Raw genomic sequence first — 24896 nt, 5'->3', positions numbered from 1 at the left:
AGTCTTGTTTGTTTGGTATTGTCTGTTATGTCCTATTTTGCTGTGCTATTTATGTGTATATCTGCTGTCATATTCCATTTTATCCATTAAAAACTTTAAAGACAGAAAGGTTTTTATGTTTATTTTTATTGTTTTTATTGTTATCATTATTATTGTTATATAAATATGTTTCCTCCTCCATTAAAAATGTGATTATGATGTGCCCCCCATTGTTGCAAAAAGTTACTATGATGTGTTTCATTTTTGTTGAAATCAGTTACTTGGAGTTATCGTCCATGAAATGTTCTTTTCTTTTTAAATGTAAATGTCATCCGCAAATTTGGTGCTGCATAATTGTTGATTATTGATGGACTGATGGGCCATTAGGTGCATCTTTGTCTGCTACAAAATTGCTGTGAGGTACAGGTGTACACATTACTATATTTGTTAAAAAACAAAAACCAACAACAATTTTATAAATAGAAATTAATCTAAATGAATGGACCTGCAATGACTTAAAAGGCTGCACAGACACAAACAAACACACACACACACACATACGTATCACATCATGGTCACTTTTGGGGACCTACATTAATTTCCATGAGACTTACCCTAACCCTCACCATCACCACTACTTGCCTATCCCTAATCATTACTTTAACTTAACCATCACTGTAACCACTGACCCCAAAATCAGCTTTCTCCCATTTAAGGACACAGCTTTTGTCCCTAGTTGAACAAGCTGTCCCCAATTAACGTTGAAATGTGTCCCCAAAAGCCACCTATGACACACACGCACACACACACACGCAAGCACACACACACACACACACACACACACACACACACACACACACAAACATATATATAGTTAGTGGATTAGTGGAGCCAGGAGCAAGGTAAGGGTCAGTTTCTTCCCCTGAGTAAGATGGACAGATAAAAGAGAGAGGAGGAGGAACACAGGAGCACAGATAAAGGACAAAGGCGGACAACAGAGAAAAGAACAGGCGGGAAATAATGGAATAATACACATTACACAGAGCAACAGGAACCAATTTAGTTATCTAAGGTCCTTGGGGCAGTGGGAGTCCAACAGTGTCAGTCAACTCTGTTCTGGGTTACGTTTCATTTTGTCACAGCAGGATGATCCAGGTACAAACAACTTCCCTCAATACTGTAATTCTGTGTTTTTTTCCACATGAAAGGTGCACAAGTTACTGAAACTAATAATTTGAGTCAGTTGGGTCAGATGGTATACCATTGGTCTATAAATAAGATTACACAATGTGTTTTAAACTATGGAGACCATGTATACGTTACAAACTGTAATATATGGGGTTAACTGTGTGAAAATCAATGCACCATTTGCTATTGCTGTTAATAAGTATTCTCCATATACAATAAATAAAAAACACCTTCATGACAGTCATAAATATACCTATACAAATTAAACACAGTCAACCCACATTCATTCCCTGTAAACCTAAAAAATCCAAATGTATCTATCCATCTATTCCCTCGTAATCTGTTTATCTGTCTGTACACTATCCATACACATATCAGTATATTAAAACAGGCTGACAACATGCCAAATTTTAAAATTGCATAAAAATACCAATAATCCATCCTTTCTGTTTTTATAAATAGAATAATCTTTCAATCATAGTACTATTTTAGTATATCAAAACCATTTACAAGTGGCACAACTTTTTTATCTTTGCCCAGCCACAGCTATATAGGCCTACTTATTGATTATGTTACAGCAGAACTTGATCACCTGATTTATGAGCAATGTGGTGTCCATGACAGTTCTTGCTGATCATTCTGGATTGAATAGATTTTCAGACAGTACAATCAGCACTGCTCCCAATAAACCTCACATCACCCTGACTTGGACAATTTGACAAACTGCACTCTTTATGACTGTGTATATAAATATGTGTGTGTACATATATAAAATGTGTATATAAATATATAATTGTATTGTTATTACTTACTTATTATTTATTGCTCTTTATTATATTTTATTCTTCTAATTTTAATGTCCACTTATCTGCTGCAATATTGTAAATTTCTCCATCGTGAAACTAATGAATATTAGTTAAATAACGAATATTTTATCTTATCATTGCTGTCTGTATGCTTGAAATCAAGTGTTTCAGATTTTTGAATGAGGTTTATTTTTGTTTTTTTTGTTTTTAACAGAAAAATAATTTAGAGAATCGTGGTAATTTCTTTGAAAAAAAGACATTTGTGAGTAAAAAACTTACTCTTCAAAGCACGAGTTTTATTTCTAAATACGATTAACTGACGTCATTCCGTTCTTCTTCCTGGTTTTGCCGGCCGGCGTGACGTCAGATCCTGCCACTTCACCGCCAATTCCAGGGTCGATTTGCGAAACTGTCACGAGATTTGAACCATAATCTTAACCTACCTCAAACCTCTCTCGCGAGAGTCCGTCCACGCGGCTCTTTAAAAGCTAACATTGCTTTTCACTGAATAAAAATAACATTGTCATTCTAACGTCAAAGAGACCGACAGTGAGTAATGAACCGCAGCTCATTTCACGGTACCGAGGATTAATTAACGCAGCGGAAGGGACGTTTTACACTTGTTGTAAACTGCAGTGACAGTTTCATCATCAGCTCTTTCCCTGAAGGGAGGAGTCGTGCTGATGCAGAGCCCACCTCTGTCCCAGCTGTGTGACTGAGTGATAAATGAAGGAATAACATGAACAAGACTCAGTAGAAGACGTTACAGAGGGCAGGTACTTCTAAAAAAAAACAATTTTTACACACTTTTTGATGAGATGTCGAGGTTTTTTAACCTTTCAACCTCTGTTTTTCTTCTCTCTAATGTATGTTCTTGTCTTAACTTTATCCTAACTTCATCTGTTTTTGTTTTGCTTTGGTTTTTCTGAAAGTTGAATTGCTTTCTGAGCGTCCTGGTATTGTTTTGCATGTCCGAGCACTTTGTAAACTCTATTTTTAAAGGTGCTATACAAGATATACTGGTACTTCAGGAGTTTAAGTAAGCTCAAACGGTTTTACATGACCTGAGGGTACCAGTAGTAGGATGTGACTGTACATACATGTGGATACAACTATCACTATCACTGTTTCTGTGGTATGTCAAATATGATATTAACAAATGCTCCCACACTGAAATCCCACTGTTCTTTATGCTGATACTGTGTTTTTGTCTCCATTGCTTCTAGTAAAGGCATTAAACCGATCATGCTGCTGCAGAGGCTGGCCCTGTGTTCAAGGATCCCACTGGATTCCAGGAGACACGTATGCTGGTTGCTCACCAGACCGCTGTCACAAGGCAAGCAAGGCTGCAGTACCACATTGTCATAGTGTATATCCAATTTAAACACTCAAGATTGTGCAGTCCTTTCACATTTAGAGTATTTGCGTTTTGGATTTATGTTCGACAAAATAAACCCTAACTCATTCTTAGGACATTACTTAAGGCTTTAGAAAACTTTGATGGATATGTTTCTAATTTTTTAAATGATTCATCCATACATTGAAAAAATAAACAACACACTAAGAAGTAATGAAATGAACAACAACAACAGTTTTGATAACTGATTAAGCCTCTAATTTATCAAGCACTAATGTTGAATATTTGCTGACTATGGATAATTGAATATATTTCCGTTGGTTATTGGTCAGGCAAAAGAAACAAGTTGAAGAGATTGCCTCAGGCTCTTGGAAACTGATGGGCTTTCACTGTTTTTAAATACGTTTACGATTACTGTATGTTTATGATTATATCAATACAGTCACTCAAGCATGTTCACAGCAGTGATATGTTGTGAATTCCACAAATACACCTGATAAACTGCTGTTATAACATGCTGGATTAACTTTGACTAAGACGTTGTGCCTGCAGGGAGTTTTCTGACATACTCTAATCTGCACAAGATGTCACGGGCCTCTCTTTCGCTCAACTTTCTGTCTGCCCGACACTCTCATGCGCCTCATTGCTCCAGAGAGATGTGTAATGTCAGCACAGGCTTTTCTGCTTGCCCTGCTGATGTGGCAGTTTAAAGACTGTGTCTGTTTCCCAGGTTACAGATGGACGGGGATGGGGGGGGGGGCTCCACTGTGTCTGGCACAGTCATGTAATCAATTAAACAAAAACCCAGCAAAACATGGTTGTTTGTACAGTTGTGTAATGTTTGCAATGTTTTGTGTATATCAATATATTGACACATCATGATATGCGTTGATATGTGTTATCACTTTTAACTTTTCAGTTTTGAAACTATGGAAACTGTCGCTTTCCCACTACATTGTTTATGTCTTCTGATTAGTGGTTTTACTCTTTTTTTTTTTCCTTCTTCTTTTTTTTCATTCTCAGATTTTTATAGAATAATCAACATTATGTGAGACTGTTGTTTTCCTGTAATTTTCTCTTCTTTTTAGACCATAATTCCACTGTTGCTCAGTGTTATTTCTGTTTTGTGCAGATGAATAACATTTGAAAGAAGTGATAAAACATTTGCCCTGTTGATCAGTAGGGTAAAAGTTGAATCCCCTTCCTCTACACAGTTCCTCAGGGGAGGGCCCATGGCAGCTCCTTTGCCCACCGCGGTGAACTGCGCCAGGCAAAAAGGATCGTAGTCAAGCTCGGCAGTGCTGTGGTCACCCGTGGTGATGAGTGTGGTCTGGCTCTGGGGAGGCTAGCCTCCATTGTGGAGCAGGTAACTTGAAAAATACAAACACAAACAGGCTTGGGGTGTAATGGAATATATTTTATGTAATTTGAATACAAAAAGGTACCTGTATTCTGTTACAGTTAAAGAAAAGCAAAGCAAATAGTGTCATCGTGCCTGTCCTATTTGCATGTATGTGAGTTAGGTAATATTGTTATAGTTATAGTATATTATAGTTAGTGTGTTAACTACACGCAACACCCCTAGGGATGGTCATTATGCAGTGTGGCAGTCCCAAAGACTTGTACAAATAATTCAAAATAGAGCATTAGTGTATGACAGCTTGTAGTGCAAATACTGGCTCTAACTAATATGACTATGTTTATAACATGTTCAGAGCTGACAAGTGGCATAACTTTAATATTGTAATGCTTGGATTACGTTAAATTACTGACTACATTTTTTAACAGGTAACTAGTAATTGTATCGGAATATGTTTTTAAAAAACAACTTTTGAGTCCAGTAGAAAATCATCCAGTGCATTTTATTTTGATTTGTGGACCAGCTCAAAATTAGGCATACAATGAAACAGAGGCTAAAACATACCAGACTTAGCTCCAATAAACAGGATGAAAAAAGGATTTCCTTTAAATGGTCCTATATTTAAAAAGAAATAAAAATCTCACCTACTTCAAGTGGGATTTAGTTATCTATATAGTGTAGATTGTATTATATTTTAAGACACATCTCAAGTCTGTGTATTATTAAGAATAACTGCAACATTGTTTTTGGACAAACAAGCAAAATTTGGGGTAGAGGCAGACAACTTTGAGAGGTGTATCTCAACACAAAAATAAATATAAAAAATGAAAGACAAATGAAACAAACAAACAAAAAAAATCTCATGGCTAGCTACCACAAGGGGTAAGGAACAGGATATGTTTTTCTGTCATTTAGTTGAACTGACCCTTTAAAGCATGATCGTTGACATGAAGTAACAATGGGCCCAGCTGTGATCCATGAGTCCTAATTGGTTGTCTTATGGGTCAGGTGGCTATGCTGCAAAATCAAGGCAGAGAGATGATGATTGTCACCAGCGGAGCGGTGGCCTTTGGCAAGCAAAGATTAAGACACGAGATCCTGCTGTCTCAGAGCGTCCGACAGGCCCTGCACTCCGGACATAATCAGCTCAAAGATATGGTAAGGAATGTGTTTACGTAATAACTCTATGTCCAACACTAAAGAAACTGTTGCTGCCACTATCTGTGGGTTGAAACTAAGGCTTGGTGATATGGACAGAATCCAAATACCTTAGTATAGTTGATGCAACAGTATTGTAGGAATGAGTATTGGTGCTTTCACAAAATATTTACTCAATGAGAGATTTGTTATCATCAGTAATGTGAATATAATGAACGGGTAAATGCAAATAAAATTACTAGAACAGTTCAGAAAATGACCTTACTTTATTGTAGTGAAGCCTTTAAAACCAGGAAAAGACAACACCTGTGCCACATCATGATATTATGATATGCAAAATCTAAGACGACTTCTAGTCTCATAACACAATACCAATATAATATTGATATATCGCCTAGTCCTAGTTGAAACTTTCACTCATGTATGTAGAGGTGGCCTGAAATCTTTGCCTGAGTAAATGTCAGTAAATTCAATACCAAAAGCTGCAATTGAATGTCTTTCCTTTCTTAAAGTATGGACACAGTGATGTTTGTCACATAATCTAATCCAGTATAATAGTTTGTGATAAATAAGACCTTTTGTGAAGCTTAATGTTTTTCTTTGGGGTGTGTCAAACTGGTGTTGATTCAACTCTGTGGTAAGTAGTTGTGCTAGTGGACTGTTGTAATGAATGTGCTGCTCTTCTATGTACATCTGTTATTGTACATCTATTGTACAATAGTAGATGGAAACAGGTAACTAGACTCAACCAAACAGTTTTTACTGCTACATATGATTAGCACTAGGTCATCCACATTTTTGCTTATAACAGTTTTCTATCGTATGGTGCTCTGTCCACTCCGTTACATATTCCCCAAATGTAAGGAATGTTGTCTCTGTGGTCAAGGTATGTTGATACTAAGACACAGTGAACCAATTTTTGAGTGTAACCAGTTCTCTGAATTAATGTTGCAGTCTCTGCCATTGCTTGAGGCCCGGGCCTGTGCTGCAGCTGGACAGAGCGGTCTGATGGCCCTGTATGAGGCCATGTTCACCCAATACAGCACCTGTACTGCACAGGTACTCAGATGATCATTTTTAAATGCTTCAGATGTATATGTATTTAATGCAGAGTGACATCTTTCAGTCTTTTTCTAACTCACTTTTCTTAAATCTCTGCCCTCCACCCCATCATCTGTCAGGTCCTTGTGACAAATCTGGATTTCCACGATGACCAAAAGAGGCAGAACCTGAACAGCACACTGCAGGAGCTTCTGCGCATGAACATAGTTCCCATCGTCAACACAAATGATGCTGTGGTTCCCCCACCGGAGCCCAACAGCGACCTTCAGGGGGTAAATGTGGGTAAAAACAATATGGGGGTGACGCTGGTCGTGGTGATGTTGGTGATGGCAGCATAATAAAAAATATAGAGTGTGGAGATGCAGTGTGTATTAGCTACAGTATTTGTCATCTACACATGCACTGAAACACCTCTGCCACCCTGCCTCACCTCATCAGCTCTGCCCTCAACCATTAAGGCATGTGCATGCAGCGATGTGATCGATGACAGTGCATGCAGTCACTGAGTAGGAGGTACAGAAGGGAATGAGACTAACTTCTGGAGGTAGATGCCTCCTTTTTCTCTTCCTTCTGCAGAATTAACTAACACTTTTTTCTTAGAGATGATTCTGCCTCATTCTCTGTTTTAGTCCCCTTCAGGTTCTTTCAGGTACCCTTTCCATTTGTATGCAAACATAATCATTACACAGTCAAAGTGGGGAAAAATAATCTTGGTTTGTAAAATTTGTGCCGACTGTACTCTTTACATGATCTCAAACATACTTGTTTTGGAACCATAAATTGACTTTTGTCTGAGGGATTCAGTTTAAAATCCAAAGAAGATGTTCACTAGCATCATGAAATACCTGGTGAATGTTCCCCTAATGCATATTCTCTTCTAAGTTTGCCCTGATAAAGGTCCTGCAGGGTGACAGCTCAGTAGAAATGAATGTGACAGTTTTGTAGTACATAACCATGTAGAGACCATGTATTTGTTTCTATTAATCAGCTTACTGTCAACCCTTAAGAAAATGCTCAGAAGGGTAAATGGCAGATGGCTGATTTTCTTCCACTGCTTCTGTTTTTTAGGAGCTTACATCAATAATTTTCTGCTCCTGTAGGTTATCAGCATTAAGGACAATGACAGCCTTGCGGCGCGGCTAGCTGTGGAGATGAAGGCTGACCTCCTCATCGCACTGTCTGACGTGGAAGGTATGTGTGTTACCACAACAGCAGTCTGGGTCAGCTGTTAGATAACAACACCATCTGCCTTTGCTCTTCATAGAGGAAAATAAACACCTCTCTCAGGGTCAACTGAGAGTCACAAGAGAGACAAACAAAGACTTTCTGCCTTCATGTTTGAAATTGATGCTGATTGGGTTGACACAAGGTGTGTGTGGGCACATATTTGTGTGGTGGATTTTGGTCCATTCCGTGTCAATCAAGTTTTAAAAAAAAAGGCTTCTTTACATTTAGAATTTTGGACCACTTAGGCAGAGAAAACCTTTGTCTTCAAGAACAAATGAGAATTAATGGGTAATTATTATTAATATAAATCATAATATTGATTTATGCATGAATGTTGTTTAAATTTACATTTTGAATTAAATGTGAAATATTAAATGTGAAATGGTAGAAGCATCACATATGAACAAGTCAGTTGTGTAAGACATGTTTATTTCTTAGGACTGTACAACAGCCCCCCTGGGACAGATGATGCCAAGCTCATTGACATCTTCTACCCTGGGGATCAGCAGTCCATCACCTATGGTACAAAGTCTAGAGTTGGGCTTGGAGGCATGGAGGCCAAGGTATGTGGTGTTTATTTATATTCAAGTTAAAAGCCTTGTCTTACTAGACATTGATCAGATGGGCAAAGTGCACGGTCACTTCTATGGATTTTTCTTCACTTCAGTTTTCTGCTCCCAAATTCCTAAATTGCAAGTAATAATATATATATAACAGAATTATGATGCAGTTATGCTCTATAAATAGATGTGAACAGATTCAGTCAGTAGAAGTGCCTTACTTAGTGCCTTGCTGAACAAATTTACAAAGTTAGCTGTAGGCTGTGTTCATTTGTGGGTATTTCATGACCGTTGCCTGTGCTTAAATTAACACGGCAAGCCAACATATTTGTTATGTTAATTTATATTATGTACAGTTAAATAGATTTTGGAATTTGTTAACATTTGAGCTTATCCATTTGCAAAGTAGAGATTTCTGGTTGACACTGGTGAGAGATGTTTTTTAAAATTGAGTTCGCCTGCAGGTAAAAGCTGCCCTCTGGGCACTGCAAGGTGGCACCTCAGTGGTCATTGCAAATGGCACACACCCCAAAGTAACAGGTCATGTCATCACTGACATTGTGGAGGGCAAGAAGGTGGGCACTTTCTTCTCTGAAATCAAACCTGCTGGTGAGTTCACTTGGGCTGAACACTACCTCTCTTAACCTGTCCGCATTCAGCTGTGGTCTACGAATTGTGGACCACAGCTGTAGAGTCTTTAAGCTTTGACTGAAGTCTTTCCTATCCCTGACACTTGACTAGGCCCGACTGTGGAGCAGCAGACAGAAATGGCACGAAGCACTGGAAGAACACTGGCATCTCTGCAACCAGACCAGGTGACACATTGTTTACATAGGATTTCGGAATTTCAGTATATTCATAAAAAATGTTTATATAGGTTCTAAACACACCAAAAGAGTTAGTCCAAATCTTACCTTTATCAGACACAGAAACACTGACCTCTTGTGGATACAGCTGCTACTTGCTCAGTCTGTCTTTTATTTGTCTGTAAATGTTGCCAGAGGAGTGAGATAATCTGCCATCTAGCAGAGCTTTTGACTGAAAGGAAGGAAGAAATCCTGGCTGCCAACAAGATGGACATGGACCTGGCTGTCAGTGCAGGTAACACAGTGCCACAGATACAGTTCATTTGATATTCTGAGATCATACAGCAGTGTAGAACCTGGTGCTTTTAGGCAATATTTGCAGCATTGAATTAGCTTTTAAGGAGCCTGTGATATTATTTAAGTTTATGAATTATTATGTTAGCACTCAACCATAAATTATATTACTGAAGGAAAGTGTTCATATGTTTGAAGTTGCTTCCAGAAAGGAATAAACTCATGGCTCTATGAATAGTTTCTTATAAGTTGATTTTTCCCTTGCAAGAAAGGAAATCATTCAATCTAACCAAATTGCCACATTTATATTATGACATGAGCATATCTCTCCACCAGAGGGCGACTATCACTTTCCCTCTCTATATGGCCTAAGATGATAAGTGTGATTCCCCATTACCTGATAGTAAAGTGTAACCCTGTTTTCCTTCTTTTCACAGGCCATTTGCCACCTCCCATGCTGAAGCGCCTGAGCCTTTCATCAGCCAAACTTAACAGTCTGGCCATAGGTCTGCGTCAGATAGCTGTAGCAGCCCAGGACAGTGTGGGTCGTGTGCTGCGCCGGACCAGGGTGGCTCAAAACCTGGAGCTGGAGCAGATCACTGTACCCATTGGGGTTCTCTTGGTCATCTTTGAGGCTCGACCTGACTGCCTGCCACAGGTATACAGCATAGTTACCACAACACATACCTGGCATTTAATAATATTTATATGAATTAGTTTTGTTATTTATAATAGTGGTAATGCTAACAACTGAGAATTAATTAAAGAGTCAACACTTTCATTTGGAAAATTATACATATTCTAATATTTTTTTATCAATGCTACTGTTTATGAAGTGGGTTAGCTTCTGGGACTTATCAGACAGTATATCCTTGCACACATGAAATATTTGCAGTAATGTCACAAACCACGTGTCTCTCTCCAGGTGTCAGCCTTAGCCATAGCTAGTGGCAATGCCCTACTTCTGAAGGGAGGAAAGGAGGCAGCCAACACCAACCGTATCCTCCACCAGCTCACCCAGGAAGCCCTTTCCATGCATGGAGTCAAAGAGGCCGTGCAACTGGTAAAACTAGTTTCCTACACATTTTTTTTACAAGACAACACAAACTTAATGTAGTTCATTTTACTGACCAGGGAAGACTTGCCCATCCATATTCCTTATAAGTGTAGCATATACAGTCCCCTCCAAAAGTTTTGGTACAATTAGGCCAATTCCTTATGCTGTAGACTGAAAACATTTGGGTTTGACATCAAAAGATAAATATGAAACAAAAGATCAATATTTTAGCTTGTATTTCCAGGTATTCGCATCTGGATCTGATACACAACTTAGAAGATAGCATTATTTGTAACTGAACACCACATTTTTAGGTGAGCAAAAGTATTAGAACATGTGACTGACAAGTAGGCTTTACACGATCAGGATTTTTGTGGCTGATCACCAATTAGTGAGTTTAAATAAACCGATCACCGATCCGATCACGTCTTCTTTGTCCACGCTCCGTTTCTTAAACTCGGCATGCTCCTCCTTGTGTTCCCAATCCAGGTAAATTTGTGGTGTCAAACATTTTGCAGATGCTTCCCCACGAGGTACTTTAGTGTTGCACAGATTGCAAATAGCTTGTGTTTTATCTGTCTGCCCACAACACTGACATGTTAGTTTGAATCCGACAGCTAATGATTCAAGATTCAAAAAACTTTATTGTCCGTCACATCGTGACAGGGCTCAAAACTAACTGTTGGATTCAAACAAACATGTCGTTGGTGTGGAACCACCGACAAGCTCATCTGTGAAGCACGTGGAGGTAATGTCATGGCTTTGGCTTGCAAGGCTTCTTCTGGGACAGACTCATTAATCTTCATTGATGATGTAACACATGATGGCAGTAGCAAAATGAACTCAGAAGTCTACAGAAACATTTTGTCTGCCAATTTAAAGAAAGATGTAACCAAACTGATTGAGAGATCCTTCATCATGCAGCAAGATAATGACCCAAAACACGCTGCAAAAACAACAAAGGAGTTCATCAGGGGCAAGAATTGGAAGGTTTTAGACTGGCCAAGTCAGTCTCCAGGCTTAAACCCTATAGAGCATGCATTTTACCTGCTAAAGAGGAGACTGAAAGGAGTAACCCCTCAAAACAAACAACAACTGAAAGAGGCTGCGGTGAAAGCCTGGAAAAGCATCACAAAAGAAGAATGCAAAAGTTTGGTGATGTCAATGGGTCACAGGCTTGATGCAGTTATTGCAAGCAAAGGATTTGCAACTAAATATTAAGTCTTATTCATTTTAATCTATTTTAAGTCTATGTGTTCCAATACTTTTGCGTGACAAATAATGTAATCTTCTAAATTGTGTATCACATCCAGATGTGAATACTTGGAAATACAAGCTGAAATGTTGATCTTTTGTCTCATATTCATCTTTTGATGTCAAATCCAAATTTTTTCACTCTACAGCAAAAATAAAGGAATTGGCCTCACTGTTCCAATACTTTTGGAGGGGACTGTACTTCTGGCTGATGTGTTTGCCAAACTTGTAATTGTTACTAGGTGAGCACTCGTGAGGAAGTGGAGGATCTGTGCCGACTGGACAAGATGATTGATTTGATTATCCCAAGAGGTTCTTCCCAGCTGGTGCGAAACATTCAGCGGGCGGCCAAGGGCATTCCAGTACTGGGTCACAGTGAGGGAATCTGCCATGTCTACGTTGATGTAGATGCCAGTGTGGACAAAGTCATCAAGATTGGTCAGTAAATACAAATCATTGCCAAATAAAAAGTTACTCATCAGTTCACCAAATGATAAATTGTAACTATGGCACTGGTACTGACTGATACCGACTTTCTGTTTTTAGTCAGAGACTCGAAGTGTGATTACCCAGCTGCATGTAATGCCATGGAAACTCTGCTGATTCACCGGGAAATCCTCAGGACACCGCTGTTTGACCAGATCATTGACATGCTGCGCACTGAACGAGTAAAACACCAAATACATACACACTCAACAATACAATGATTCACCAAAACATTTCACCATATAGCGGATTTATCAGCAGAGAAGATTAATTGTGGCTCTCAAACTAAAGTATACCAATGTTTGTGGTGTGTTACTAGGTGAAGATCCATGCAGGCCCTCAGTTCGCCTCCTACCTGACATTTAGTCCATCAGAGGCCAGCTCATTGCGGACAGAGTATGGGGATCTGGAGTGTTGTTTGGAGGTGGTGGACAGCATGCAGGAGGCTGTGGACCATATACACAAGTACGGCAGTTCCCACACAGACGTTATCATCACAGAAAACGGTAGGTGGTCCAACGTGTTCATACCAGCATTGTTGTTGTTTTTTTTACTTATTTATTCATTTGTTGCCATGTCTTTCTGGAAACACCGAGTTTGTGCTTTTCAAAATAGTATAAAGTACAACTGAAAATCTGCTATCGCCCATAATTTCCCCTCACCACGCTAGAAGTCAGCCAAACAATCCATGCTTCTTCATGTAGGTGTCTCTGACATTCATCTATTTTTTTTCACTCTGCTCTCTTGAATTTCTTTCCCCATTCATCCTGGTTTCTGCAACAGCAGATAATGAGCAGTGACACCTTGTTGTCGGGATGAGTGCACAGCCTCCCTCTGTGACTCCAATGTAGGGGACAGAGCCCATTTAAAATGTAAAGCAGATGCTAAGACCTACTTTAAAAGAATTGTTCCTGTCTTTACTTTGGGTCACGCTCATACACGTGTCTGTTTTTCAAGTGAGCCATCACTCTGCATCTCTCTAACTTATGTTGATAGAAATTGTCATGTGCGGCATTGTCTCGCTGAAAGAATGTGGTCATACTGCACATGGACACATTGCCATCTTTATGACGGATTAATTTGTCAGGAAAGTTTTAAGAAAATTGTAAAATCGTTTTGGAACTAAAGGTGTTAATATCTATAAATATCTAAGGGAATATTCCCTTTTCTTTTATCACATTTTATAATAAATTGCTGTGTTCACAGCATGGATAGACTGCAGCAAAACGAAAATCTGGTACGTGATCCCGTACATTGAAAATGTAGACAAATTCCACATGAAAGAGGAAGTTACTGATACACTATGCAGAGTATTTTGCATGTTTCGTTAGGTGATCAGAATTAAATGATGAGGAGCATTTGAAACATCCAGGAAAGTCAGCTGTTCACATTTCTACATTGAGGAGTATTCTCACCTGCATTGGAGGGTGTACTGCTGCCATCTAGTGACCTCAGAAGGTACCTCAATTAATTAAAATGTACTCTGTTGTGACAAAGTCATTTAGAGAGTGATATGATATGAATGATACACTACATAGAAAGATACAGCAGATAAATATACGGAAGATAAAATATGTAATGTAAATATCAAAATGGATAGATTACAATCATAGATGTAGTCGTACTGTAGGTAGATGAATTAGACAGATTAGATAAAAACCTACGATGCTCCTTGTGCACAAATTGCAGGTGATTTTATTTACTAATAAAAAACTTTTGTATTTGTGTCTATATGAGCTACATTTGATTTTAGAATCATATAGCAGCTCATGAAGTTCTCGTGATAACATTCAAACCTATTGACCTACAGTAGATCTACACAATATGCAGGTCATAAATGACCTGCATATTGTGTTGCAGGCTGTGTTGGAGGCTGTTCACATGATTGAAGAGCTTACAGCACTGTGTGTGTAATATAATTGTGATTTGAGCGGCAGCAATGAGTTATTTTAATTATGAATTCTCAGAATTTATATATATAAATATATATATATTTAACATTTAATTCAATTTTAGGCCAGAAATCAGAGATACATGGTTGTGAGCTTGTAGCACCAACAAGCAGTCTTTCTCTTTCAGAGGACAAAGCGGAGCAGTTCCTGCAGCAGCTAGATAGTGCCTGTGTTTTCTGGAACTCCAGCTCACGTTTTGCTGATGGCTACCGCTTTGGACTGGGTATGTGATGGCCTTATTCTCATTATTATTTTCTGCCTTTTTTTTATTCTCTTTCTGACATCTGTACACTCAATCTCTTTCAACACAAGTGCTATTGTTCAACATTCTCACTTGCCGTCTTTCTTGCTCTGTCTTTGTCTCTAGGAGCAGAGGTAGGTATTAGTACTGCGCGTATCCATGCCCGGGGCCCTGTGGGTCTGGAGGGGCTGCTCACAACCAAGTGGGTTCTGAGAGGTGATGGGCACACGGCAGCTGACTTCTCTGAGCACGGTACCATGAAGTACCTCCATGAAAACCTGCCTGTTGGGCAGCCTCTAGCTGGGCAGAGGGACAGCAATTAGACCAGAGACACAAACCCACTCACTTGGCCTTACATTTGTCAAAATTGTTCACCCACCAGCAGTCTTGTTGTAGATAATGGCTGATGTCACTGTTTTAAACCTCCAAGCACACAGCATGGAGAGAGACACTCAATACTCCAATGATTTGTTGTATCAGCACAACCACTCAGTTCTCTCTGTTCAACCTGTACCTGTTCAGGGACTAAGTTTACAAAGGTTTAAATTCTACCTCAGCTTGTGATACTAAGTCCACCCACCCTCATAGGCCCCGGTAGGAGGTGTTATGTGGTGATGACAACACATAATACCTCCAAAGTTGGGGAAACTCCATCGTGACCAAGAAGGGAGTTAACCAAGATTACCTATTTTCGAGACAAACGGTATAAGTATTTTTTCTGTTTAAAAAATCAAGTTGCTGCAATAATTTAATTATATAACTGAGGGCCTAACTTTATTGTAGCTGATTGCAATAGCTCATTATCCACAATGTTCATACTGATACGTACTGTGATTTCTCTGTTCATGTAACATAAAGGTTTACTTTTTCTTTCTGTATTTTCTGTAACTTTTGATGTACAGGCCTTTTACTTAAAGATGCTGATCTAGGTAATTTTAGACATCGACTAATACTAGTACAAGGTTGTATTTGGTAGGTTTTTTTTAGTTTAGTTTTTTAGTTTAACCAAATCCTGGTTAGTTACAGATTTTACGATTTCCTGTAGTAAAACCTAATTACAGGATTGAAATTAGAATAAAAATAGTTGACTGTATGAATAATTATCAGAAATTTATGAGATCTGTTACACAGTACTGAAAGTTAAAATACAATCCAACTTTTATGCATCGCTTTCACTTGCTTTTTTTTTTTTTTTTGATCATTGTTACAAGTTGTTCTCATTTTTCCATGCTTTGCTGCTTTCCTGCTTGTTCCTTGTGGTGCCCAGAGCCTCTGTCAGAGCAGGAACAGTAATTGACAAGCTGCCTCCTTCAAGCTGGAGGGGAAAACGCGACTGCTTTTAAATTAAGCTCTGTAACATTCCAGCCTCTGAGCTCCTATCTGATGTCTTGTAATGCACACTTAAGGATTGGTTTGGGTTGTTTTAATAGCTGTATTGTAGAATTTATAAAAAAAAATGTTGAAAGAGAATATTTTGAAATTTAATTTCTTAATTTCTTTGATTTTTGCAGTTGAAATGTTGAAGTTCTTTTTTACACATATGTTCATCTCTGTCCTGCCACTAGTCTTTCTATTTTCACAAAGAACACAAATTAATGGGGAAAAAAGTCTGATCTGAAAAACAGATGTCTAAAAGGGGCCTTTTTAAAGTTGCCCATAGGGGAATTCGCATTGCTGGAAGTGGGGCAAAGAAGATGGAAGACAATACTATAGAGGTTTAATTATCCAGCCATCAGAAATGAAAAGAGGGAGAAGGAGAACTGAGACTAATAATGGAATCACAGGCTTATGTTCTGAGTTTCTCTGTTTCTTTCTTTTCTTTCTCTCTTCTATCATCTAAAGAATTCATTCTCCAAAATGCACTACTTACCCTTCAATCAGCTTCCCATCACCAAGTCCAAAGGGTTCAGAGATAAAGAGGGAGACAAAACTCGGATCTCATTCTTTTGTCCTTTTTATGTGTGAAGCTATTGAAAATATCATCTAAATGACTTGAGGTAGACAAGGAACAATCCAGGGACATTGAGTATTGCCTGTTTGGTGCATTGTGTTTTACAATATCAGATGCATCAGAGTTGTTGCAGTTACAGTAGAGATTCAGGTGTAAGTGTGTATACTTAGTTGATATACAGTATCAATGCAAGTTTACTTATGCATCAGCAGGACACTTGGGAGTGTTTTCTTATGAAATGAGGCTTCAAATGCCAGGTTTCTGACTGGAATTCCTCTGTTTTATTTGAAAGTCGAATAACTGCATGGTTTTGCATTGAAATATTTATATCTTGGTAATAAGATGTGACCCTGTGTATCAGATTATACAAAATAGTTCCCAATGTGTGTCCGTGCTCCATGTTTGAATTACAGTCACTAACTGAAAAATACTAAATTCCTCTTGATTGTTAATGGAAACATATAAAAATGTTAGACCAATAATCTGGTTGGAAGATGGCCATTACACTTGGAAATAAATTGTCTTGTCTTTGATCACCCCAGTTTCATCCTTAATTTTATGGCTCTTGAAAGTAGTAAAAACCATCTTATCTATGTAGATAAAGTTCAGATATCACTCCCGTCTGGAGAGTTCACAACAAGAAGTACTGTTTAAGCAAGGTTGTTTGAACGACTTTCAGGTTATTTGCCATTTCTTTTTATGTGAACAAAGTTTGCGAAGTCATTACCATATACTTAAAACTTGTTTTCTGAAGTCCTGTGTAAGTCTGAAATGCTTACTTTCTGAATTTGGTGGATATTTGAAAGAACTGCCCCTCCATGACCTTAGATCAACTTCCAGTTATGGCTGAGACCAGGCAGCCTGTGAATTTCCTCTCATCTCTTATCTAGCATTGCCCCCAGCCCCCAGCTGATCGGATCCCATGTTGCACCCTGTTGATGGTGTGTTGTCTGCTGGGTATTGTTGTCCACAGATATAAAAAGGATGATGAGGGCAAATCACTGGACTTGTACAGCAAAGCTGACAATCCTTTAATTGGACATTACTCAAGGCCAAAACTCATATTTCTTGTTGTGCTTGATCTTAAGAGACTCTCAAATGCACACCCCGCTGGGCTTCAATTTTTTTTGAATCAATAATTAATGGTCAAAGTTATTTATTCATGTGTATCTTCGCCAATTACGCAGCGTCTAATTAACAATTTCAATAATTGATATTTATTTCTGAAAGGGTTCAGTATCTTGGGCTGATAAAAAATGCATGAGCCGGGATGTGGACTGGGTTTTGTTTTTTGTTCTGAGAGAGCTTGATGCTCGGGGCTAATACCAGGCCACTTTGACTCCAACTCTTTGAGTTTGCACTGGCCCTGTGATGTGGATCTAATATGGGCATCTTTCATGGACCCAAAGCACTTACTCTGTACCATGTGATCTCATAAAGACTCCTACATGCCCATCGTCAGATACCCTTTTTTATGGTCTTTAAATATCAAACTTCAAAGAATAAGCTTCTGTTTCCTTAACAATTTTTCTTTGTGTATCTGGAATGACGATATCAGGGCAAACTATAAAAACTCTTGGTCTTACCAGGACCTTGGTGGTTACATTTCTGTATCTAACTCTGTGGCCTGATGAAACTCAAGTTCAATCACCATACTAAAGAGAGAAACATCCCTCAGATTTATGACAAGCCATATCCCCCTGATCGTTTGATAGTGACAGCTGTAGTAGTCAATAGAAAATTAACAAAGGCTCCCTTTAGTTGACTTTCATCAAGTTTTCGTTTATTGTGATTCCAGTAGGACATGAGGTTGAGGAACGGCAAGGCAAACCATTTTGCTATGGGACAACCAAAGCAAAAATATATATTTACTGTGAGCATTGCCTGAGCATTGAGCTGGGAAGCAACTTTGACCAACAATGCAAAGCCATCTAACAAAACCAGCATCATTAAAATGTATGATTACAGGTTTGGACACCACAGTGTCGAGACCAAACTGAAACAGTGCAGACATTGGTACTGTAGAACAAAAGGGTGAGAAGCTTAACATTAAGGCTCAGCAAGGGTAAAAAATGAGAGCTGTGAATCAGTTGAGCTCGGTGACACGTCTCAGAGAGCCGAAGGTGGGGCTGTTACTTCCCCATTCGTTATGCCTCCTGTACTCGCCAGGGCGCAAGAAGTACTGGCGTCCCCTGTAATGGGGATGTTCATGTAGCATCCAGTAGCCCTCCATGACATTGGCAGATGAGATGTCACGGGTGTGGAAACGCTCATGCAGATCTGGGCAGTCATCCATTAGCTCCATATTCTGGCCTGCGAAGTCAGATCGCTCAAATATCTTCATCCTGTAGTTTCCATTATACTAGGAAAGAGAAAATAATGAAACAGCCATTTAAGGTTAATCATTTGTTAGTTAGTAGAGTAACTTGTCTTCAGTTAACTGCCCTTAACCTAAAACAACAGCACAATTTAACAGATTAGCAATTAGATTTATGGACAAACTTTTTTCCCCCATACATCCCTGATCCAATGATCCAGTCTATATTTTTCTTTTTGTCTTGACACAATTTAACTGAAGATTTAGGTCAAGCCACAAAAAAGGCATTTTTAAAATAGCCACAGGTACTGGCACTGAGAAGTGAAAACAGTAGGGCTAGGCTTGGGAACTAAATGATCCTGAACTGGCACTCCTACTGAAAACCTTCAGTGAGAACACTGCAAACAGGCTAGGGCATCAGTTAAAACTCACAGGTGGAACCATACGGCAGGAGCGGATACAGTCATTGAAGCCTGCCCAGCGCTGATAGTCAGGGTACTCCCCCTTGTTCAGCATGTACTGGTAGCCGCCATAATTGGGCTTCTCGTAGGCCACCCAACAACCACTGTCCACTTTTATTGAGTTACAGCGGCTGAAGAAGTTTTGCATCTCAGGGCAGTCACTACTGCACTCATGGTGACGACCCTGGAAGTTCCTGTCTTCGAAGAAGGTAATCTGCAAATGACGGATGGGTGATATCACAGGGTTATGCAAAGGACAAACGAACACATGCTTTAAATGTATGACAGCTTTTCAGACTCTTACAATAAATTTAACTGAAATATATTAGTCTTATTGTTATCAGACTAATATACCCTACATTTTAGTATTCAGCGTAAGGTTTGCAAGTTAGCTTTGTCTAGCAAAGTTCATGTATGAAAAGATTGTAAGTGAAGAATTTTGAAACATGAGTTTAAGGGCACATGAAAAAGTGTCCCAAATGATGTACCAGAGGCAAGTTTGAATAAAATTCAGTATAGCATGTGGTATATTTTAATAAAGAGAAAAATATCTTCAAGGCTTTGCCAAAGTTCTTGGCTCTTTTTCGTAAGATTTCAAGCTCGTTGAATAATTGCAATTCTTACTACATTTAACTGAAGACAAAGGCTTAATTTAACAGATGTCTTGTTTTTGCTTTTACTCTGTATATTTTTAATTTTATTCATTTTTTTTAACCTCAAACCTTTGCCATTTTTAGCCTTTCCCTATGTATGTAAATGTTAATAAAATCCACTGATATTTTTACCCATAAAAGTCATCGCTTATTGACTTTGTCTTTGCAGCTCCTCTTAAGTAATCTACTGTTGTTTACCTGTAAGATGCACATAACTACATAACTACACACAAAATATTTGAGTTGCTGTTGCTATATAGATTTTAAATCGCATTCTTACCTTGCCCATTGTAACTGTGTTAAGTTCAGATCAGAACAGGCACCGGGCTGTACCAGACCCCTTTATAGACCTTGCTGGGATCAGGGCTTTGCAAACGTGAAACAAAGCTTTGTCGTGTCAGCACAGTGTACTCTATAGCCTGCACAACACTATAGGACTGGTGAGCTGCAGCAGCCGCTTTGTCTCTGTCAAAGCTCTGTCTGTCTATGGAAAATACTGAACAACTGCACTTTCTCAAAGTGCTACAATAAGAGTTGCAACAGCTGCCTTTATTGGCATGAATGCCACAAACCTGCATGTAGACTGTGAGGATAGACAGGGCAGAAAAGAGAAAAGGTTTGGTCTGTTTATGATAGGTATTTGACAGTAATCTATACAGATCATTTAAGCAGCAATAGGCTTTTATGGGTTAAAGATGAATGCTAACCAGTAGACGAATCTGCTGCTTGGCTGGAGTATTCACTTCAGATTTAGTGTTTACATGTTGTGTGGATATGCTAAAATAAGCTCACAAAGCACATAGATATTTTAAAAGCAAGTGTTTAATGTTCATTTGAAAAGCACAGGAGTGGAGTTTACATGAGAGTCCTCATCCTCCTGAAAGAGCCCACCATGGGGTTGTGGCAGCCCCAGTCACCACAGGCCCTGTACTCTCCAGGGCGCAGGAAAAACTGGCGTCCCCTGTAGTTAGGGTGCTCGTAGAAGATCCAGAAACCCTCCATGACATTGCAGGAGTAAATGTCACGGTAATGGAAACGGTCATACACGTTGGGGCAGTCATCCATGAACTCCATTGTGTGTCCCATCATCTCAGGCCTGTTGTAGATCCTCATCTTGTAGGATCCTCTATACTGTGTGTGAAAGTAATTGGGACATGATTATTATGCTATTTTGGTAGGTGTGAACTCTAGAGAGCATTTTAGTAGAGCTTTCTGACCTGAGCTGATCTGTTTAACTTTGAATTCAAGTGACTACTTGGTTTCTTCAAGTAAGTATAGATGAGAATGAGAAACAACTCTTTCAGAGCATGACAGGATTTGATTTTTTTTTCTTCCTAAACTGCCAGAAACACTCAATGTGATTTACAGAATTAGAATGAAGGCACCAAGTCTTATGGGGGGTGTATCATATTCCTTTTAAAGGCTGACTGGGTCTCCTTGTGGGCCTTGCAACAGAGACTTTTATGCTATGACCTGCCTGAGTATCTATTAATGACATCAAAAGGCCAGTGATTGACATCCATTTCTAAAGCAGCATTTGATGTACAAGGTGAACAGTGGGGGGTGGGGGGACTACCAATCCTATCTGTCTGTTTGATTGACTTACAGGGGGGAACATCTGGCAGGAGCGGACGCAGTTGTTGAAGCCCATCCAGCAGTGGTAGTCAGGGTAGTCACCAGGTCCAAGAATGTACTGGTAGCCCATGTAGTGAGGCTTCTCATAGGCCACCCAGTGACCACCGCTGACACGGATGGAGTTGCAGCAGTTGAAGTGCCTGAAAGTGTCCATGCAGTCACTGCTGCACTCCCAGTGGCGGCCCTGGAAGTTGCGGCCTTCATAGAAGATTATCTTGAATGCAAAGGAGAGAGAGGCATGTATCATTCAAGTTAGTGGTAGGTACATAAATTGACAGGTTGCAATACTCATGAATGTACTGTAGGGGACACTGCTCTCCCTTGAACAAACAAACCCAATTACTTCTTCAGAGCCCTTCCCCACTCTGCACATTTGTATATTATCTGTATGGCTTGACAGGGTTAGGGTTAGGGTTAGGGTTAAAAAAAAATGAATACAATTTAAACTAGTTTTCAGCTGACAGTTAACGAAAGCATAATGTATGCTTGTCCAAACTGAACACTCTGACTTCTCAAATTTAAGGAGAGAAATTTAAGAGACATTTTCCCTTTAAACACCTATATGACTTTCCCCTCAAAATTGAGTCAAATATTAGCAAGCCCTTGATTACTTGATTAAGTAGTTTTGTTACTGATTGTCCCTTCTGCTACGTTTACTATCCATGTTACAATATTTAACACTGGCTTCCAAAATCATGTCATTTTCCACCATCACTCCTTTGCCAAAGCTGTTGCACCATTGCATGTGAGCTCATACCTTCCCCATGGTTGCAGAGCTGTGGATGTTAGCGCACCATAGCCATAGACACACTTACAGGTCCTTTTATACTCTCCCACTGACAATGAGGCCTCTGACACGTCAGGGACTACTACTCTTTACCATTTCAGATGCCAGCTACTGTTCCCTTTGTCTGACAGCCCATGGGTAACTTATCTCCTGTCTGCTAGAGTTTACCTATAGAATTGCCCCCCCCCCCCCCCGATCAAAAAAAAAAAATAATGAATGCCATACAAGTGCTATTCTGTGTTTGGGTGACCCTTGTTCAGCCATGACCTTGTGATGCAGCCTTTTGAAATATCAGACAAAGGCCCTTTAGGTATGTGGCCTCCCAACAACAAAGCCTTTAAAGAGTATAGTGGGTTAGGTCTTTTTTGGGGGGAGTTGGGGGGGGCTCTTTACTACTACTTAACCAGGTCATGACTTTGATTTCATCTCTCTGTATAATTGTAACCGTCACTTTTTATTCAGTCTCAGTTTGGATTGGTACGTTCCCTAAGTGGTACAGGTCACAGTATAATTGTTGTTCAATTCCTGTTAGGGTAAGTGATGCTGATACCGTGGACTAAGTCAAGCTTTTGTGTTGATGTAATCTACAGTGATCTGTTGTCTTTTTTGCTTCCATAGCCTGCAGATGTACTATGATGCCAGACGGGGCTGGTCTGTTTGCAGATGTACAAAACTGCTCAGTATGTGTGATATAAAAGGAGGGGTTTGGGGCATCTGTGTGTTTCAGTCTTTGTATAAAGTGATAGATGTTTGGACTTGAGTCTTTGGCTTGTAAGCATAGCCCAGAGCTGAAGGGGAAAAGGCCAGAAAGAGTTGCCGCCATGCATTGTGTTCCCAAAGCCCAGCTGATGCCAGAAAGGTCAGTCTCATCCTTTAGCCTTTCATCAGGATAAAGAGCGTGTGCCCCCTCTTCACTTTGTGTGCTTTTTGCAGCTTCAACTCTGTAAAAAGGCAAATGTTTTCAGAGAACACAATAGCCATTATGTTCCTGGGCAAAAACGCTGCAACTGTGGTAGTATATCGACAGCCATATGACACTATTTCAGTGTTAAGGAACAGCGTTGATAAGCTTTTGCTTCTTTGATCATTCATCGACTTGAAACTCTCATAGGCTTCAATAGGTTTCATGTTTGAAGCTGCACTCTTTTTCTATGACATAAATAGATCATTGATATGCTTTCATCACACCGTGCAGCGTAATTGTGGTGGATTATCAGATGGGATGTTGTTTTGTTTTGTGAGTTTCTGGAGCAAATATTTACTCTGGGAGGAAAGGTTTTATCAGAACATATAAGAAACAAATGTTTAGATTTTCCTCATATGTTCATTCAAAGATTAATGATTTCTTTCATCATGCATATTAAATGTAACATCTTTTTATTCAGTCTTGATGCAAGAGGGCAACAGAATGACAGGGAAACCATACTTCGACTGGAAATCACTTGTTCAAGCTGTGTGTGATACAGTAGTAAACATTTGCTCTGTTGAAGTGTCTTAAGGCTCCAAGGCTGCTATTCTGTAGCTCAGCTTGACCTCTGACCTTTGTACTGAGGGAGGCATGTAACTGAGGTGCAATACAATGTTTGAACGAAGCCATATTTAAAATCTGATTGCTGCCACCATCATTGAGATTGTTCTCATTTTCATCACTGAGGAACATCAGCTAACCCAAACTCATTAGTCGGGACCTTGGCTCTCTCCATGTCTCTGTGGCTTCCAGAGGGAACCATATTTCCCAGGCTCTCAAATGATCATCTTTAGCTGTGCTACAAGACATCTCCTCCCCACCCTGAAGGGAAAGTAACATCACAGAGGCCCTTGCCTGCTTTCTCAGTTCCCCCTGGAGGAGAAGAAAGCTACCCGCTGTGGAGCATTCCACTCTTCATCTCAGAATGATGGAAGAAAAGGAAAGGAGACGGGAACAGAGTGGGGGGCTAGATTTGCAGCTCCATTGTGTCCGAGGATCTCATTGTGCAATCTGTGTAATCATATGGGAGATGATGACACTATTAGCCCGCAGAATGACTGTCAGTTTGGGACCTCTGTGATTGATGTGTACCCCACAGAGATAGGAGCAACTTTGACAGATAGCAACCCCACCACTAGTTAACTTGCAACCTTTTTTCATCTATCCAGCTTCCAAAAGAAAAACCCATTCGTGTAGATGATATCTAATTAAAATGTGAATGTGAAATTCACTCAGTAAAACACATTTCAGGTCAGAGGAGACTTACTTCAATTCAAAAAAACAAACCTTATTCCAAACCGTGGTACCTCTGACCCTGGTATATACAATAAGTCTCAC

The 24896-nt window shown here is 39.5% G+C and overlaps 3 protein-coding genes across 4 annotated transcripts; 1 reads left to right on the top strand and 2 right to left on the bottom strand.

Moving 5' to 3' along the window:
* Positions 1 to 3218: 3218 nt before the first annotated feature.
* aldh18a1 (aldehyde dehydrogenase 18 family, member A1) lies at positions 3219 to 15261 on the top strand. 2 transcript variants are annotated; one of them, XM_053341354.1, is made up of 17 exons: positions 3219 to 3309; positions 4545 to 4696; positions 5699 to 5848; positions 6803 to 6907; positions 7030 to 7182; positions 8011 to 8101; positions 8576 to 8700; positions 9162 to 9306; positions 9439 to 9512; positions 9699 to 9798; positions 10235 to 10455; positions 10723 to 10860; positions 12351 to 12546; positions 12655 to 12776; positions 12914 to 13100; positions 14674 to 14769; positions 14914 to 15261. In XM_053341354.1, the coding sequence occupies exons 1-17, from the start codon at positions 3219 to 3221 to the stop codon at positions 15108 to 15110; spliced, it is 2343 nt and encodes a 780-aa protein (XP_053197329.1). In that variant the 3' UTR covers positions 15111 to 15261. The 2 variants fall into 2 exon arrangements, with proteins under 2 accessions (XP_053197329.1, XP_053197328.1); XM_053341353.1 differs by having other exon boundaries at positions 7030 to 7188.
* Positions 15262 to 18824: 3563 nt separating this feature from the next.
* On the bottom strand, positions 18825 to 20458 carry crygmx (crystallin, gamma MX). The gene is made up of 3 exons (XM_053341053.1): positions 20450 to 20458; positions 19488 to 19787; positions 18825 to 19100 (listed from the first exon to the last, which is right to left on the bottom strand). Exons 1-3 carry the CDS (start codon positions 20456 to 20458, stop codon positions 18825 to 18827), a joined length of 585 nt encoding a protein of 194 aa, XP_053197028.1.
* Positions 20459 to 21024: 566 nt separating this feature from the next.
* On the bottom strand, positions 21025 to 24321 carry crygmxl2 (crystallin, gamma MX, like 2). The gene is given in 5 exon segments (XM_053341052.1): positions 21025 to 21300; positions 21776 to 22018; positions 22562 to 22629; positions 22632 to 22678; positions 24260 to 24321. Coding segments are annotated over 5 exon segments (696 nt in total).
* Between the last annotated feature and the right edge of the window lie 575 nt (positions 24322 to 24896).

Source organism: Scomber japonicus, chromosome 20 (assembly GCF_027409825.1).
Source record: "Scomber japonicus isolate fScoJap1 chromosome 20, fScoJap1.pri, whole genome shotgun sequence".
Taxonomy (NCBI): Eukaryota; Metazoa; Chordata; class Actinopteri; order Scombriformes; family Scombridae; genus Scomber; species Scomber japonicus.
Note: the sequence above shows the minus strand (reverse complement) of the source record. Positions and strands in the feature narration are given on the sequence as shown.